At 32.8% G+C, this 17,165-nt stretch overlaps 1 protein-coding gene across 1 annotated transcript; it reads left to right on the forward strand.

The window, feature by feature from the left end:
• Positions 1 to 3,173: 3,173 nt before the first annotated feature.
• JHBP-1 (take-out-like carrier protein) lies at positions 3,174 to 9,473 on the forward strand. The gene is made up of 6 exons (XM_069128268.1): positions 3,174 to 3,341; positions 4,042 to 4,140; positions 6,264 to 6,414; positions 7,196 to 7,332; positions 7,686 to 7,835; positions 9,120 to 9,473. Exons 1-6 carry the CDS (start codon positions 3,278 to 3,280, stop codon positions 9,272 to 9,274), a joined length of 756 nt encoding a protein of 251 aa, XP_068984369.1. The 5' UTR covers positions 3,174 to 3,277; the 3' UTR covers positions 9,275 to 9,473.
• The last annotated feature ends 7,692 nt before the right edge of the window (positions 9,474 to 17,165 follow it).

A 17,165-nucleotide genomic window follows, 5' to 3' on the forward strand; every position in this document is an offset into this window, starting at 1 on the left:
TCGTTATTTGAACAAGCAATCGAACATGCTAAGCATCGCTCAAAATTTACAATTTATAGCGTTACTAATTGCTGATGTCAGTAACGTACTTTATGTGCTGCTATTATAATCTTTATCCTTTTTGCTCGTTTTTTTTTTTTTTTTTTTAATGGATGAACGTCAAAGCCTTCAAAATATTATTAGATATTATCGCTACACGGAAATTACTTATTCCTCGACATAAGCAAACATTAAATTGGCCATGACAATATCTAACAGGCGAAGCAAGTCCTTCTAGTTTCAATATTTTTAGATATTTCTGTCGAATTAGAAAGTCACTGGATGAAATTCTAGATATCTTCCCATTAAATAGATCATAGTCTTATAGTCGGATAAGTCAGTAATATCAGTCAGTAGTAACAAACAGTTAAAGTAGTTTAATGATTACTGATTAAATGTATTAAATGTTTCATACATTTCGTATTCAACGGAAGTAAAAACTTGCTCTCGAGCGAAAATTGTGCCGGCTCCGAGATCAGTGAACCTCGAAGCTGTAAACCTCGAAGCAGTGAACCTCGACGACCGTGAACGCGTAACCTTAGTTGTCTTTGAGGAAATCATGTGCATTTTTAATCGATCATCCACATCTTATCAAGGACGTATTTTACGAACGCGTTCACTTCGTTGAAAGATCGAACGATAGAGCGAATGTTATCGATATAGGTCTTGGTTAACAATATCTAGCCAATGTCACGTGAATATTAACAAAGTCGACAATTTCATCGCAAAAAGAGGAGATTAATAATGTAAAAGCGTAAAGAATAAGTAGCGGGGAATGATTTTATCATTGGATCAAAAAATTATCTTCTTAGGAGAAGAATACAGTAGAGTTAAGTAGCGAAGAAATAATCTATGATTTAATTTTGGTTTATATGAACTTTCGAACGAGAAATTAGGATTGCCTAAGAAAAAAAGATATTAAAATTCAATTAATATCTACCCATCTCTTGAACTTCGAACAGAAATTCTCTTTACTATTTTTAGAAGTTTTAGAAGGTACTTAGGTATCTCATTATTGATTTTCACATATACTCTTTAATGTGTCTCGCTATTGAAAATACTTTTTATCTAACTGAATTACCAAACCTATAGCTAATTCAGAGTAATTTGTAACGATAACCTGAATCTTTCAAAATGTTAAAAGATTTACAATATTTAACAAATACATTTCTGACTATGTTTGTCGCCAAATATTGCTCTTTTTCAGATCAACATAGTTGCATACGGTTGTTTTCTTCTGATTCGATGGCAGGCGTACAGGATGGCTGTTAATAGCGATGCGAGCTTTTCAGAATCCCTTTGTCGTTCCCTTTGTTGCCTCTAAATGGCCGCTGTTCACTTCGAGCAATTCCGTCTCAGCCATCCGCGAGACTTTTTCCTCGAGTTTTCTATTCGAGATGCAGATGAAAGGAAAATTTTAACGTCCACCGAGTGCGTCGACGCTCCATATAAGACTTTTATCGCGCTGGAGAACTGAGATCAAAAATATTGCAAAAGTTTTTGTAAACCATGATTGCCTGCGACTTTTTGATATTTTATTAACTTAAAAAGGTTTGCTGATGATAATGATAAAAATGGTTATCGATCAGTGGTAAGATAGCATTCTAGTAAATAAACAACTTTTTATGATTGTTTAAACTCAAATCGAAATGAACTTGTTTCTAACTAGATGTAATATATTCTGCATGTAAAATCGATGCTAAATGATGTGGCTTATTGAAATTGCAAATAAATATGAAAATTACGGCACTTAAATATGAGCTTATAATGTCATCAATATATCATGCAGATAATTAACACAGAGTTATCAGCTTCCTATCAAATATCTGTATCCTACCAAAGATTTCTGTGAAATTCTAATAAGTTCCATTCTGAGTAATTCGAAATGAATATATCATTAGTTGTAAATATGTACTTAAACATGATACCTATTCAATTACCTATAATCAATAAATTCAAGAGAGCATCGTAGAGTAATTGAACCATAAAATCTGTCAAGAGAATTTCTAGAGGAGTAGGTTGTTCCTCTCATCGCAAAGAAGGAACGAGGAATATCGATAAGGGACAAACCTGCATATGCAAAATACTTTTACTTTTAAAGTGAACGCTTTCAACGAGCGGATAAAACAGCAACTGCACTCACAACCGACATTCCATCTCTACAAATCATCTACACCGACATCTCTATGTGAACACAGAAACAATTGAAAGAAGAAAGACAAAATTAAAAACAGATAGAATAGAGAGAAAACGTAAAAGGAAACAAAGAATCACGATTTACATTATAAATCTGAAAAAACAAGAGGGGACAAAGAAAGAAGGGAAGCTCAGAAGAGAAAGGACAAGAAAGTTAGTAAAATCAGAGTTGTTTTTGGAAAACGAAAAACGTGTATTGTCACGTATAAACAAAAAAGAATCTCTAAAGCTAAATTATTAAAACACCTGTTTGCAGATTGTTAATAGAAAAATAGGAAAGCAAAGAAAGAAGTAAGAACAAAAAGGAAAGTGAGAAGATTTAATAATGGAATCTAAGATTAAGATTCTGTACCTTAAATCTGAACGACAAAGAAAAAGAAAAAAGGAAAAATGTTCCAGTCCACATAGACCACTGACAACAGTTCCAGTTACTGAATGAAGGCACGTAGATAAATATGGCAGAACTCCATTTATTCGAACTGTCATCACAAAGCCCGATTTATCGAATGTGTTCCTGGACCTCTACTATCCGATGTCAGGACACGCGATATACTGCTTGTATGAATAAGTGTTTGGCTCAATTGTTTATACATTTCAATTAATTTTTCTGTTTTCTTCAATTACGTGAAAATTAATTACAATTGTAAATACAATTGTCCACATCTTGTCCATCGACTGCATCGGATAAATAGAGTTGTAGGTACTGTAGTGATTTAGATTGAAGATTTTCTATCGTGGAATGGAATTTCCGATAACAACAACAACGAATCATATTGAACATTTAGAGCTTATGTGTCGCAACAACTTTGTATATCCTTAGGTATTGTTTTAATGGCTTTTTTCGTTTTTGCATAATTTCGAGAGAAGAGGCACGCGTACTTGATCAGCCAAGTAGTAGTGGGGCGATCCTGCTGCTTAAATAGACTGCATCAATGACTGTTTCCTTCAGTTCACACTCAACTGTCCGAAGTAATTTTCAATCCGGAGAAGACCATCGTGAACCACTTCTTTAACCAATCTAATAGAAATTTTCACGGGAAATATGGCGATAATCAAGTTGCTCATCGTGGTCATGTCACTGACCATGGCCATCGCCACCGATCTGCGTAAGTAGCTTCAGTATTTTTCACTCACGACTCTTTGTTTGTTGTTACAACGTTTGGCTGACAACTCTTAACTTACGACACTCTGCTACACACTCTGCTACACGTCCTTGGCTTAGAACGATTCCCAAAGTACAAAGAAAGAAAATCGCTGTAAAATAATTCAAACATTTTAGCTATTCTTCTGTATTCGAACAAACTCCATTTGATCTATCCTCAACGAACATGTAATAACAATGAAATTTACTATAACCATTAAAAATTTAATATAAGATACAATGAAACACTTTAAAGTAAAAAACTAATTTTCTAACTCTTATTAATACTTTAACTAAAAAAAAATCAAATATCATGTATGTAGAAACGTATGAATCATTGAGTGGATCCAAAGAGATGTCAATATTGAACTCAGTGTCGATGAAAAAGAAATTTGTGCCACGAGCAAACAATGAAATTATTGTATCTGGACAAAACATTTCAGATTTCCAATCGAAAAATCATTACAGATCATGGAGACATGATCACGGTCTGAAAGAGAAAGTCAACTCCGAGCTTCAAATCGGCTTCGTAACTGGTGTTGCACTTTATTGGATCCACTGCAATGCAGTAACTGTTTACGTAACTGTTGCATGCGACATTTTTTCCCTCATTATCAGTCTCAGTATGTATCATTCATTTGTTTGTTTTTCGTTAATTCTTATAGCAAGCAATTGGAAGGTATGTAGCAGATCATTGCCAGCAGAACAGCTTACCAAATGCCTGGACGCGGCTGTTACAGATGTTGTGACTTCATTGGCTGGAGGTAAGGATTGCCCTCTTTTCCTTATCAAAAAATTTGAAAATTGATCTCTATTTTGATCTGTATCCATCCTGTATTGCTTTTTTCTGTATAGAAACTCTTACGACAATATAAGGATCTTTTATTCCTTATTAGGAGTATTTGTAAAATATTCTTACGTATATGCTATCTGATCATTAGCAAGGAATGTGGTATATTTGCGTCAAACATTATGCATCGAATTAATTTCACTTTCTGCCGCAAAAACCAATTTGGTTAATAGAAATATATATGGAATAGATATATCGTCTACTGTATTACTGAATCCTCTGAAAGACGAACCAACCACTCAAATAATTATCGTCATTACCGAGAGCATAAGGTTTACGCTGAATATTTATTATTTGCACAATTATGCAACCATTTCACCTGACCGATCGTGGTCTCCTAATCCAACGCAATTTTCATTGAAAGGATAGTATCTGTTCTTCCATTTCTTTTTCTATTTTCTTCTTTAAGTCGAACTAGTAATATCATAAATGAATTATTAAATTTTCATCCCCTTCTTTAAAGAAATTATATATTATGAATGTTATTAGCAGACAATCATTTTTCATTGATATTTTTACTATCTCCCTCCATGCACGATATCTTCAATCTTAAATTTTCGGAAGTGCAACATCATAGGCTAAGTTTTCATTCCTTTTGGAGAAAATTATTAACTATAAATGTTATTTAAATTGTTAATTACAAATATCAGCATCAAATAGTTAATTTTTTCTGCTAGTTTCACAATTAAGATGGCAACATTAGAATTGGTTATTAAATTTTTGTTCTTACCTTTGAAAGTATTAATAATAAATATGTCTTTGTTTATAAATAGTACAATTAGTATTTGATATTTAGTTTTCTACAGGTTTCACTAGAGGCTAAAACTTTTCATAGGAACGCAGGAGAGAAACCTGTATCATTGAACAACCATTTCTCACATTTGCAAGTTTGTCCAAAGAAACCTGAAGAAAAATATCTTCCACGGATTCAAATTAGACAGAGAATCGATTGAAACAGACTTTAACCCCTTTGCTACTTTTCATTTTTGTCACAATTTTCGATGCATCGGTAAACGTTGTGCACAATTCCTTGTTGATTTCACAAGAGCAATGCACGCTGCGTTTCCTTGAAACTGGCATTAGTTTCTCCGATATAATCACGTGTGGCAATTTATAGAGGTTCTCCTTGACTCAAGTTGACTCCCTTCGCTTTCTGGATCCCCAATCAAAATTCACACACGTGTTCACCTGTGTACATACTCTCGTTCATAAGACCCAAAACATTGAGTGCTTAACATAATTTCAAACATAATTCTCAAAATATAAAATAATTTTAACGCACCCTTTTTCATTCTCATACGAACGGTTAATATTGGAACAATTATTATATAAAGATCTTATCCATATAAATTAATAATTTTGATATTTTCATTTTGACTGTTTTTGCTAACAATTTTCTGAAAGTTCTCGAACTTCGATATCGTTAATTTCAGTTAAACAAAGACACAGGGTTTAATAATTTCAGTGAACAGTTGTGAAGATTTGCTTGGACTTTGACGTTTGACAATTAAACTATAAACCTTACGTATTTATGCAAATATGTAAAAGAAGAATAAAAATGATTACACGCGGAAAATGTTCAGAGCGAAGTACACGTTATTAATCTTGCCAACTAAAATATACATCTATTCGAGTTTTATTTCTTTTTAGATAAAGTGAAAAATGCGGCAACTGTGCTTTTCATTGGCTGCAATTGCAACAGGAAGAACTTTTATATAATCGTTTCTAGTGACCGGTCGATTGACTATCTAGAGAGATCATGCGATTAAAAGAATTTATTAATTCTGCCTGGACGAACTTCGTTTCTATCCTTTGTGGCCAAATTATGTTGCTTATGTCTAAACCTAATTTTATTTATTACGTTAGGTTTTTAAAACAGTTAAAAGAATGCTGTGCTATATATCTGGTTCTTTGTCATATTATACGATCGTATAATCGTTCATTAAGTCAAGTGTTTGAAACATTTTTCAATAAAAATAAAAAAGAAAGTTAAATATCGTAGAGTGAATCGAAATTAAAGATGATTTTCTTCTGCAGGCTTGAAGAGTTTAAGGATTTTGCCGATTGAACCATTGGCCGTGGACAGCGTGAGTATCGGAGGAACACAAGGATCGGTTACTTTGAAGCAGGAATATAAGAATATTAAGTTACATGGCCTTACGAAGGGTATTAAGATCTACAATCATCAGTAAGTTGAAAAAAGGCTTGCTTTATTTGATATTTAATAATTGGACAATTAATTGCTTTCCGAGAATTAGAAAATATTTTACTGCGAACGAACTTTTTTTCGTGACGTTTAGCAGAATAAGTACGTTTAATATGATTGGTTATTAGAAATTACGTTAGTCGGTTCATAATTAAAAAATTTTACTACGTATAATATTATGGTGAATTGCATTGACTGTTTGGTAAACAAGTTTAATCGAATAAAAATAAGTAAACACAATAAAACGGTTGCATAATAATTTAAGGAAAGAAATGTATCATGTGCTAGGATTATGAGAATCGGCCAAATATGGGCAGAACCGGTCCGATGCACAATAAAGTAACAAGGAAAAAGAGAAAGAAACGCTTGGTAGAAATTGAAAGTTGTGTCCTGTTCGTTAAAATCAAACTTGAACTCGAAAAGATCGAACCAATAAAAGGATTTATTCTAAATTGATGAGAGCATATGCAGACTTAATGATATTGAAAGTAGAAAACCTAGAAAAATTCAAGAACGCGTCAAAATATAATTCGGTAGATTGTTCTATCAGATATTGCACAAAACGTGTATCGAAGTTACTTTACATCGTAAATGATAATAAACGCATAATCTTTTAAACGAGATAAAATATTTTTCCATAAATTACAAAATAGTCAGTAAATAAAGAAAAAAAACGTTATACGCATTGAGGAAAAATACAATGTTGACATGTAACTTACAATTCGATACAAGGCGATGGTTAACGATAACGCTCGTTTTTTAGCTTAAATGTGGATAATGGATGTTTATTGACGTCCGATTCGATCAATCCTCAAGTAGACTTCGTCGCCGATTACAAGATCGAAGGAAAAGTGTTACTCTTGCCTGTCAAAGGATCTGGAAGATCAAACATCACCATGTGTAAATATATTTTTGCTGATATATTATCTACTTACATCTTATAATTTAAAAAACTTAACGTTGTAGATGATAAATAACGTTTTCAAATTCCTCACGACCTCTTCTTCTTCGCTTCTTTAGAAATCCATCTCTTCGATATCAATTCATTTCAAAAATATAAAAATTGATTTTTCGTCTATTCCCATCTTTGCAAAGCTGTAATTCCTTTTATTCATATTTTCTTCTCTTTTCTCCGTTTTTTAGGATTTGTATTTCTTCCTGTATTTATAGAAATCTATATCTATTGCGTTTAAATGATAAATATAAATAATGAATAATGTTTTTTCAATCAATATTTTTATGCAAATATTTAGATGACTTGAAATCGCATAACGAAATATCCTGCGAGAAATATGAAAAGAACGGAGAGACTTACTTGAAAATCAAGAAATACGGAGTGAAATTCAATCCTGCTCGAATCAACTTGCAGTTCGACAACCTCTTCAATGGTGACAAGATACTAGGTATTTATCAAAAATCACCATACAATAGCAGCAATCCTTATTTATTAGCGCATATTAATCAACCTTTACGAAGAAGAAACGTACTAATTACTGTGCATGTCTATACAAATTTCAACTTTTAAGCAGGAATATTTATCACAATCCAAGCAGAAATTTGTTTCATTTATCAAATATTAACTAAAAGCCGAATTTTTTATACATTTTTGCGTATTAATATTACAGCTACCGATCAATTTGACTAATTTGTGAATTTGTCAGAGAAATTTTATAACTTACAACGATGAGTTTCTAGGGACTTTTAGTGAAATAAAAGCTACATAGTTTTCCAAATAATTTCCATTTGGATTTCTTTGGTATAAGTTTTCTACTTCAATCATTCATAATTCGAATAATACATTTTTCATAAATACATTCAATTTGATAATCTACTAATAATACTATAGAAGACTTCTAATGTAGTATTTACATTTCCAATGCATCGTGACTCACAATTTTGTATAAAATTATAGGAAAACCATTCATTAGAATCATTGTTTATGACCAGATTACAATAATGATACTTGTTATGCTACTCACAAAAATAGAAATATGATCTTATTTATCTTACGAGGTCACCGTTTCGAATGAAAGAAGAATAATACGTCGTGTGCATAGACTTATAAATTTATGATTATGTACGACGTTCACCTTTACAGTTGATCTTTTCCTAAGTCAGTCATGATTACATGGAAATTCTAACATAAATATCTTCTTCCATCTTATCGATGCTATGATGCATTATTTATTAGATTTATTCAGTTCTAAGTTAGATTATACAAAGTATGACAGACCATACAGAATTATTAATTAATGACAGTTATTACCTCTATGATTGTCATAAAACAAAATTAGGTTAATGCTATCACGAATGAAATTCAATATTTTATATAAAAAGTAAGAAAAATTACCGTTTGCAGCGATTAAACGTAACAGTGTGATAATTTTATTATAGGATGGTAATATTAAAATAAAATTTGTATCAGATGACATCTTATCTATGATAACATTATGGTTAAATGAGGTTAGGTCTGGATTACATTTTATGGAAAAGAATACATTTAAGATGATTAAAGAAATGGAATAATTAACCTAATAAACTAACAAAAATATAACCTAGACTGATGTGATGCTGTTGTGATTGAAAATTTCTATAATCTTACACGAGTTTCGAAGACTTGAATATTGTGACCTCGAATTACATATTTAATAATTTAATATTTCACCTGCCTTCTTCTTCTTTTGTAGGACCACAATTAAACAACTTCATCAATGAAAATTCCGAGTTGCTTTTCAAGGAACTCCAGGCCCCCTACGAGGAAACTTTCAGTCAAGTTTTCACCCAACTCAGCAACGAGGTGTTTAGTCGCGTGCCACTGAACAAAATCTTCCCGCCGGAGTAAATTACTAAGAGTTTCCATCATTCTATTTGCACGCGGGAATAATTAAGCCCCCTTCCGTGTAAAAAAACGCAAAGAAAAATTATGCGACTATGCCAAAAATTTGTACATATTGTACGTGTAAAAAATGTTTAGGACACGTAATAATGTGTTTGTATATTTCCTTTTTCTTAATAAAAGAAAATTTTTACTAATTTTCATACTTTACTGTTGTAAATTATTTGAACTAACATTCTAATGATCCTATTTTCTAGGTGTAATTATTTGAAAGTCGTAATCTTATTTAAAAACTGTTTGTTCTTGTATGAACAATTTTATTTTCGTTGATGATTAGAAATATGGTGCGATTATTAATAGCTCGTAATATCAAGATCTTCTTCTAGCAAATAAGAGATGGTCGCGTTTAAAAGCAAAAGATGATTAGACTGATTTAAGTGGTAACATGGTTTATAGTTTATGGAATGAGTAACAGGTAGAGTGAGTCAAAACTTGTCTTTTCAAGGTCTAAACACGTTTATACTTCTAATGTCTTCATACAAAGACCTTATTGATATACTGCTTTAACTTGATATAAATATGTTCTCTGGATATATATTACTTATTTTTTAAATTTTTTGCTTTAAATTAGACAATGTACGAAATGCGCGCACATCTTTAAACTAAAGATTACAGCGCCGGTGAAACGACGAAATACGCAATTATATATCGCGATATCTAATCAATAATCGATATAATTTTCCGCGATCGATCTATCGTATTGAGATATAATGTAAAAGCGCCAGTTTTAGAGTGGTTAGTTGGAATGGTTAGACAGGAATCGTAGAAGGCACAACAAGAAGAAGCGTGAACGGCTCATTTAATTGTCAGGTAAAGAATACAATCAATATTTCTTAGATTTGTTTTTACATTATCTAATTCGTCTTCGATTTAGAATAATGAGCATTATTCAAAATAGTTGTTACAAACATATATCGAATTCAATCACTGAAATTGGTTAAAAGTGGATATAGATACTTCTGTATACAGTGGTTCACAAAAGTATTTCAATATTTACTATAGCAAAATTTTATGCATATTATGTTTTGCATTAGCGTGTGTTTCCATATGAGACGTGATTATTGCGGTTATGGTAATCAAATTTGGAATCAATCTTATTAAGACTTATGAGTAATGTTTAAAACTATAACTTAAAACAAAGAATAAATCCCTCGTTATCTCCCCACCATTCAACAATGAGACTTAAAATCAAGAGGTAAATTAAAATTAACAAATAAGAAAGTAAATCTTAGAACTAAAACCTACTTAGAAGTAAAAGATACTAATCTACTTGGGGCAAAATTTCAAAAATGGAACTATAGACATTCTGTTAAATCAATTGTTCCATTTAGTAATTTAATATTTAAACGAATTACATAAAGGAACTTCTAACTTTTCACTCTAAGTGAAATAACGTATCTTTGCACAAAAAGTGCACACAATGTATCCCATGGCAAGTGCTGATAATATAATACGATATAAACGACTATTTTGAGATTAATTAAAATTAAGAAGCACGCATTCCACGTTGCTTGTCTAAACTAAGAGTTAAAACTAAGCCTTAAAAAAAAAACTTAAAAATAAGCGTACTCCACGCACCATCTATCTCTCACAGAATGATTACATAAATCTTTACGAACTGTCGTCTAGTTATCGCAAAGGCAAGGAAGTCTTTAAATTTCTATATTATCGATCGAGATAATACCGATCAATCGGTTCTTCTCAGTTCTATTTCGTTACCATTCGCGCAACACCAAGTTTTATCAGATTTCTTACCGATCGGTAATGTTCAAAACATTTCAATACAAAATTCAGGGATTCGTTTTACCAACTTTAATACTTTCAACTAGCATTTAATAGTCAGCATACATATAAATCAACAAGTAACATTATATAGTACTTAATAATATAACATTATATAACAACATCTTGTAATATGTAATTTTACAATAACTTTATAATATTACATCTTCTATACTTAACAGTAAACGAAATGGACAGTTCATTATCTAATGGAATATTATCTCTCCTTACTGTGTATCCAAATAATTTCGAATTGGAAAATCTCTTATAGTACTAAAAAGGGACAAAAAATCTACTACTTGGAAAAATCAGAAAATCATTCTAATAGACTACCGTTTAAAGCGATGCACATATTCAATTACATAGTTTTCAATCTTATTTTCAATTTCATACATTAGAACGATTGCAAAGTTTTGAACGGCACTGTATATTTGAACATTTTTCACGGAAAAAAGGAAGACTGAATTTTATATATCAAGACACAAATTACAAATAAAACAACATCTTTACATGATATTATTCCGAGATACTTCCACCGAGCAAAAGCATATGTAGGTCCCAGAACGGGCAAATTGAGCAATTCCGATGCCGAATCGATAATGAACCCATTGATGTATCTTATTTTTCCGTAGCATCGTTTATATCCGATAAAGCGCGTCTTTTTTTGGCAACGACCGCTTTTTCTTTACTTCTTTTAATCCTGGTTGTCTGGAGTTTTTTAGAATCACCTCTCACCACGGGTGGTGCCAGAGACTAACACAAGCAACGCTTTTGATAAAATGCACCCTAATGCGTATCGCTCGTAAATTCTCGATTAAAGAAAATGAACACTGCTGGACGTCTTGATGTAAAGAGGTCAAGATAGAAATATTTTCTCTCGGTATTGTCGCTATTGCTTTATTAAAAATTCAAATTTCTGAAACTTTATTAAAAATACTACAGTTTTATCTTATTGATATTTTCCAGTTTATCAAGTCCAACGCTGTCTTTGATAAATCGAAATAGTATTTAGTAATTCCAAGTCCAAAGAATTGAAATTAAAATACGTATCCGTATTAAACTTTTTATTTATTAGAGAAGAATAGCAACGTAATAAGAGAATTTTTCTAGTACAAGTTTCTATCGTAATTTTTGGTGAATATACACGACAATTTATCGAATTACAAAGTCAAAGAAGTATCTGTGTACCATTTCAGCTTTTTGCACGATTTGAAAGTACAAAAAATATTAAAAAAATTTCTATATAGTCACAAATACACAGCTGTTCTCACCTTATACACAAATCTAATTTTCCCTATTTAACGACCGACAATGACGATAACATGCACAGTGTGTCCTGTTTAAACAACTTCCCTATACTCGTTAATCATGTTAGCAACCGTAAATAAATAGACTCTTAGGTAACTTGGAATTTTTCGAAATCCAACGTATCGCCCCGTTGCAATCTAACAACGTTCCTGCAATACCATCGTGCAACATCATTAAAGCTAAAGATTCCGCTTGCAACAGGACATTCTTAGCGGGTAACGTTGTTGAACAAACGTCGGACTAGTCTCGTAACAAATGGTCGGTTGTCATGTGGTGACAATAGCAGCGGTGACATTCGGCTGGTTAGAAAGAGAATCGAACGGGCATCCTATGCATCTGGATGCCGGTTGCAGTTACCGTGGACTATGGTTTCGCAATGGTTCGCGGAAGGTCGCCGACGTAAAGGATTGTCTGCTGCTCTAGGCCGTTGAAACGCAGGTGTTTTCCGACATGAACGTCGCGACAAGGCTGCCCACGATGCCTACGAACGTATATCCGGTTGTACCGCGTGCTGCTGCGATTTGCCTTTCGCAAGGCCGTTTCTCCAGCCTAGCGCTAGCAGCTCCGCTATAGAAAGTGACGATTCCTATGGTTTCTCGAAGAGATGTAGCCAGATAGTGAGTTTTAACACTTTACCGACCGCTAGCGATTCAACAGCATACGCACGTCCGATCGGTATCTCAGGCGCAGATTTTCTCTGGCGCCGGCTCTGTTTCGGTTTAGACTCTCTAATACAATTCTTTTCGGTCATCGCGAACGGTAAGTTTTTTAAATTGGTATAAAACTGTGGGAGCTTACAGAGCAACGCAACTGACGCAACTGAGCAAGGTACCTTAGTACTAAATAACAAATTACTGCTCAAATAATGAGAAAGATTGTCGGCAACAAAAAGCCGATTAATAGGCTATCGGTCGGTAAGCGTCGGCGGCAAAACACCGATTAATATGCTATCGGTCGGTAAAGTGTTAAGACGTTGACTTATTGAAAGACAAATAACGCGATAAGACGCAACAATTGTGCAAACGCAATATTATTAGTATCAGCAGCAGTGCTGTAGAAACCGACGATCGGCATGGTCGTTCGATGAGATATACCGAGATCGTGAATTAAAACGTTAATTTATTAAGGACGAAATTATAAAATGTTAATTTATTAAGAATCAAATAATAAGGCGGGAAAATTGTACAGATGCGATATTATTATATTTATTGTATTAGCAGGTCTACTACGAAAGTGACGATTCGTACGGTTGATCGGATGTACAGTGGAGGATAGAAGGATTGTTTGTAGAACGAGAAGCGTGAAGAGACATAATCCTACAAAATGGATTTATATTTAACAGAGCAACGAATAAATACAATTTGTCTCGTGCAGTGAGTCACTGTTACCAATATGGTAAAACATTTTTTGCACAGAAGTTACCGTTGTTTGTATTGTATCAATTTGAAACTTTCTTTTATCTGCCACCCTATATATCTAGTGATTATTTCACCAATGACTAAATAATGCAATAATGAATAAAAATTATGGAAATATAATATTATACCTTTATTCTTATGTAAATTAATGTAGTTGCCAATGGTACGAATGGGTTGATGCAATGGAAACGTTTAATTAAGAATGAAATTGAGAAATGAAAGGAAATGACCATTCGTCGTATAATTATGTCGTAGAATATTAAGACGGTATACTATCAAAGATCAAGTTGCGAAACGATGTATAGAAATTGGGTGAGTGTAACATTGTAGCAAATAATTTTGTATAAATAATACAAGATACGTTTTAACGAATACCCTTAATACTTTACTTATTCTTATTCTCATACGTCGTATTAGTATCTTTTAATCGTCCAAAAAATATAAATAAATATAAATAATTCTACTTTATATGTTTCTTTAGATTTTTTGTAATTCTAATTTTCCATCAATTACATAAATATGTACTAATGAAGCGAGAAAGTCGCGAGAGCAGATTGGATTAACGGAGACGCACACGTTGCGTCACACGAAACATCATTTTCTTTTTTTTTTGTGTGTGATTCAGTGTTCGTAGAGTCGTTTGCTTTCAAAATTGATTAATTAACCTTCTAAGCAGTCGTTCAGCTTATATACACAGTGGCATCGTTAAACAGAATGATTCACTGAATATGACGGAAACGTGTAACTTGTCATTATCTTCTTTGATACACACTGTGATAAGGAAGGTCCTTGATTGTCTTGAACCGCTAGATATATCTTCATAAAAGAAAATGATAAAAGCTTTGATTGTAATAAGGAAAGAAAAAGAAAATGGAAAAAGTGAATCGAACAGCTGATATAGTTTGCAATAATAGAAGTGTCGTAGATTCATGGCAATCGTATGAAGTATAGTCACTAAGTATGTCTGACAATGTACATCTTCTACTTTGTGGCTGCATTACGTACAATCCTGTTTTTTCTGGTCGAAAGAAGGTGCTTACGTAAAGTTTCAACAGAACAAAATGATTCATTAGTAACACGTAATTTTTTTATTATCTTTCTTAAAGAGTACGATTTTCTATTGTTTCCTTAATGATAAATTTATGTTTGCAATCATTGAGCAAAGTAATCGTTTAATTCAATCCACAGCATAGATCCAATCAAATTAATCTCTCAACAGGTAATAGCATATACGTGTAAGCTTAATTTTTCTTTCACGCAATCGCAATGTCAACGAACGTCTTCGTGAACAAGTGTTTTCTACATGAAATCATCAGAAAATTCATTGTAGCGTTTTAAGATGTTGTTCGATATAAAATCCTGCATACCAATAAGACGAATATTTCTCGATATTTTGTTCGAACAATGAAGATATTTGTCAACGATAGAAAAATGTAATTGGATGGAAACTGCGTGAAAGAACGTGGCAAGTTAAACAGAAGAGAAGAAGGAGAAGTAAAAACGAAACGGAAATTTGAAACTAGTTTCAACGATACATTTCTCTTAGACGCCACTTTAAAGTGCACCCCGTCGGTTTTCGACAAATAAGCATTCGTATGCGAGATCACGTCCGCGAGACGTCTCGTCCACCGTAACATAGAAATCACCGCGTTTCGTTTCACGAATTCGGTATGCCTGTGTCACTGTCACTTGACGAAATTTCGCGGGCAACCTTCGTAGCCGCGTACTTTCCCGCCTTTTTGTCGCAATCCGCGCGCCTTCGTCTCTCACTTTGACAAGCGAGAAGATCGAAACTGTGTCCTTTTTTCTCGATCAGTCACCAGTTTTGTTACGCAGCCAGTATATTCGCATAAAATTCTGATTCGCCAATAGTCGCGGGTAAACTTTGGAATATTGAACGTTAAGAGATGCAGACTGGGTCTCACGACTATAAAACGATCCTAAAATTTCCAATTCTTATCCGTTGAGTTTCCTGAATAATAATATATGATAATATGTGAGCAAATAATAAAACATAATTAGATATTTAGCAGAGAACTGTGGTACATTGCCATAAATAATTTAGGGTAATAGGTGGACCAAGAGGCAGCCTGGGAAGAGCGGAGGAAGAAACGGTAGTTCGTCTGAGGGATTTAGAAGAGAAAAAGAAGGAGAAACAAGAGTGAAGACTGGGTTAGATAGTAACAAAGTAGAAATAGAATAGATTAAGTAAATAAGCAATTAGTTAAATAAGTTAAATAGCGATAGTAAGACAGGTATGAAAGGAATCGTAAGCCAAATCTATTTCTAGGCTGATGAATCCAAAATTATAATATATAATAATATATAATAATAATATTTTATTACATATAATTATAATATATAATAATATAATAATAAAATATTACTTAATATAATGAAACTTCTCAGCTATTGATAAAAATTAGTTTATATACTACTTCAGATTTTCATTTAGATACAGAATTATAATAGCTCAGTTCTATTCTGTACAAAAGTTCTATGCAATTAACTCTTTGCACTGTGAAAATTGTTATTTAGAATTTCATTTAAAATAGTACTCAACGTAGCTGAAAAAGAAGTAGAATAAGAGTGGTCCTGGTCAGCCAACAATGTTGATGCAGTCGAGCAGCCAAGTCGATCTTCTGCGAGTTCCTACGAGAAACAAGTTTGAAGTGGATACAATTATTGAGTCTAGAAAGTAGTATTAATTTATTTGCTTAAACAGCCCCTTAATATGTCCTACATACACAGAAAATTAACATACATTAACAGAAAAGTACTATAATATAGGAGAATTCAATTAACGAGACGTTGCTTCGTAATCTCATTCTGGTGAATAGTCAGTTGTGGTATTGTAGCAATTATTTAGACGATATAGTTGCACGATATAGGAATAAAGTTCAAGAAATGAAACCGCCCCTTTTCTCTCAAAATTCGCGAAGTTTCTAATTCCCTTCATAATCTGAGCCGGGAACATCGATGACAAAAAAAATTCATACAAAGGAAACTTTTGCTGAAAACAAACAACGATGAGCAAATAACCGTACGTCCTTCTCCTTTTAAAACTATTTATTTTTCGATCTAAAAATTGATCTGCCTAAAAAATTGCTCGAAACCTGGTGAACTTCAGTTCCTTGAGCGACTGCAAATTTCATTTCCTGCGATCCTTGTAACATTGTTGCTCGAGGACGCAACACGCTATACTTTATATTTATATGAAAGATTTCACTTTTTATTTGTGAAATCTGCCATTTCATATTCGACATATTAACAAAAATTGGCAAATCGGCGCGAGTGTTTCGCAAAAATCGCGTATCGAACGAAGAAGT

Source organism: Bombus flavifrons, chromosome 15 (assembly GCF_040668555.2).
Source record: "Bombus flavifrons isolate JBK064 chromosome 15, iyBomFlav1_principal, whole genome shotgun sequence".
Taxonomy (NCBI): Eukaryota; Metazoa; Arthropoda; class Insecta; order Hymenoptera; family Apidae; genus Bombus; species Bombus flavifrons.

What these genes read in the sequence shown, in the direction of transcription:
- JHBP-1 (XM_069128268.1), top strand. Translation starts at nt 3,278, where the DNA reads ATGGCGATAATCAAGTTGCTCATCGTGGTCATGTCACTGACCATGGCC. An exon ending in GGCCATCGCCACCGATCTGC is followed by an intron (nt 3,342 to 4,041) that starts GTAAGTAGCTTC and finishes TAATTCTTATAG; the next exon opens with CAAGCAATTGGAAGGTATGT. An exon ending in ATTAAGATCTACAATCATCA is followed by an intron (nt 6,415 to 7,195) that starts GTAAGTTGAAAA and finishes CTCGTTTTTTAG; the next exon opens with CTTAAATGTGGATAATGGAT.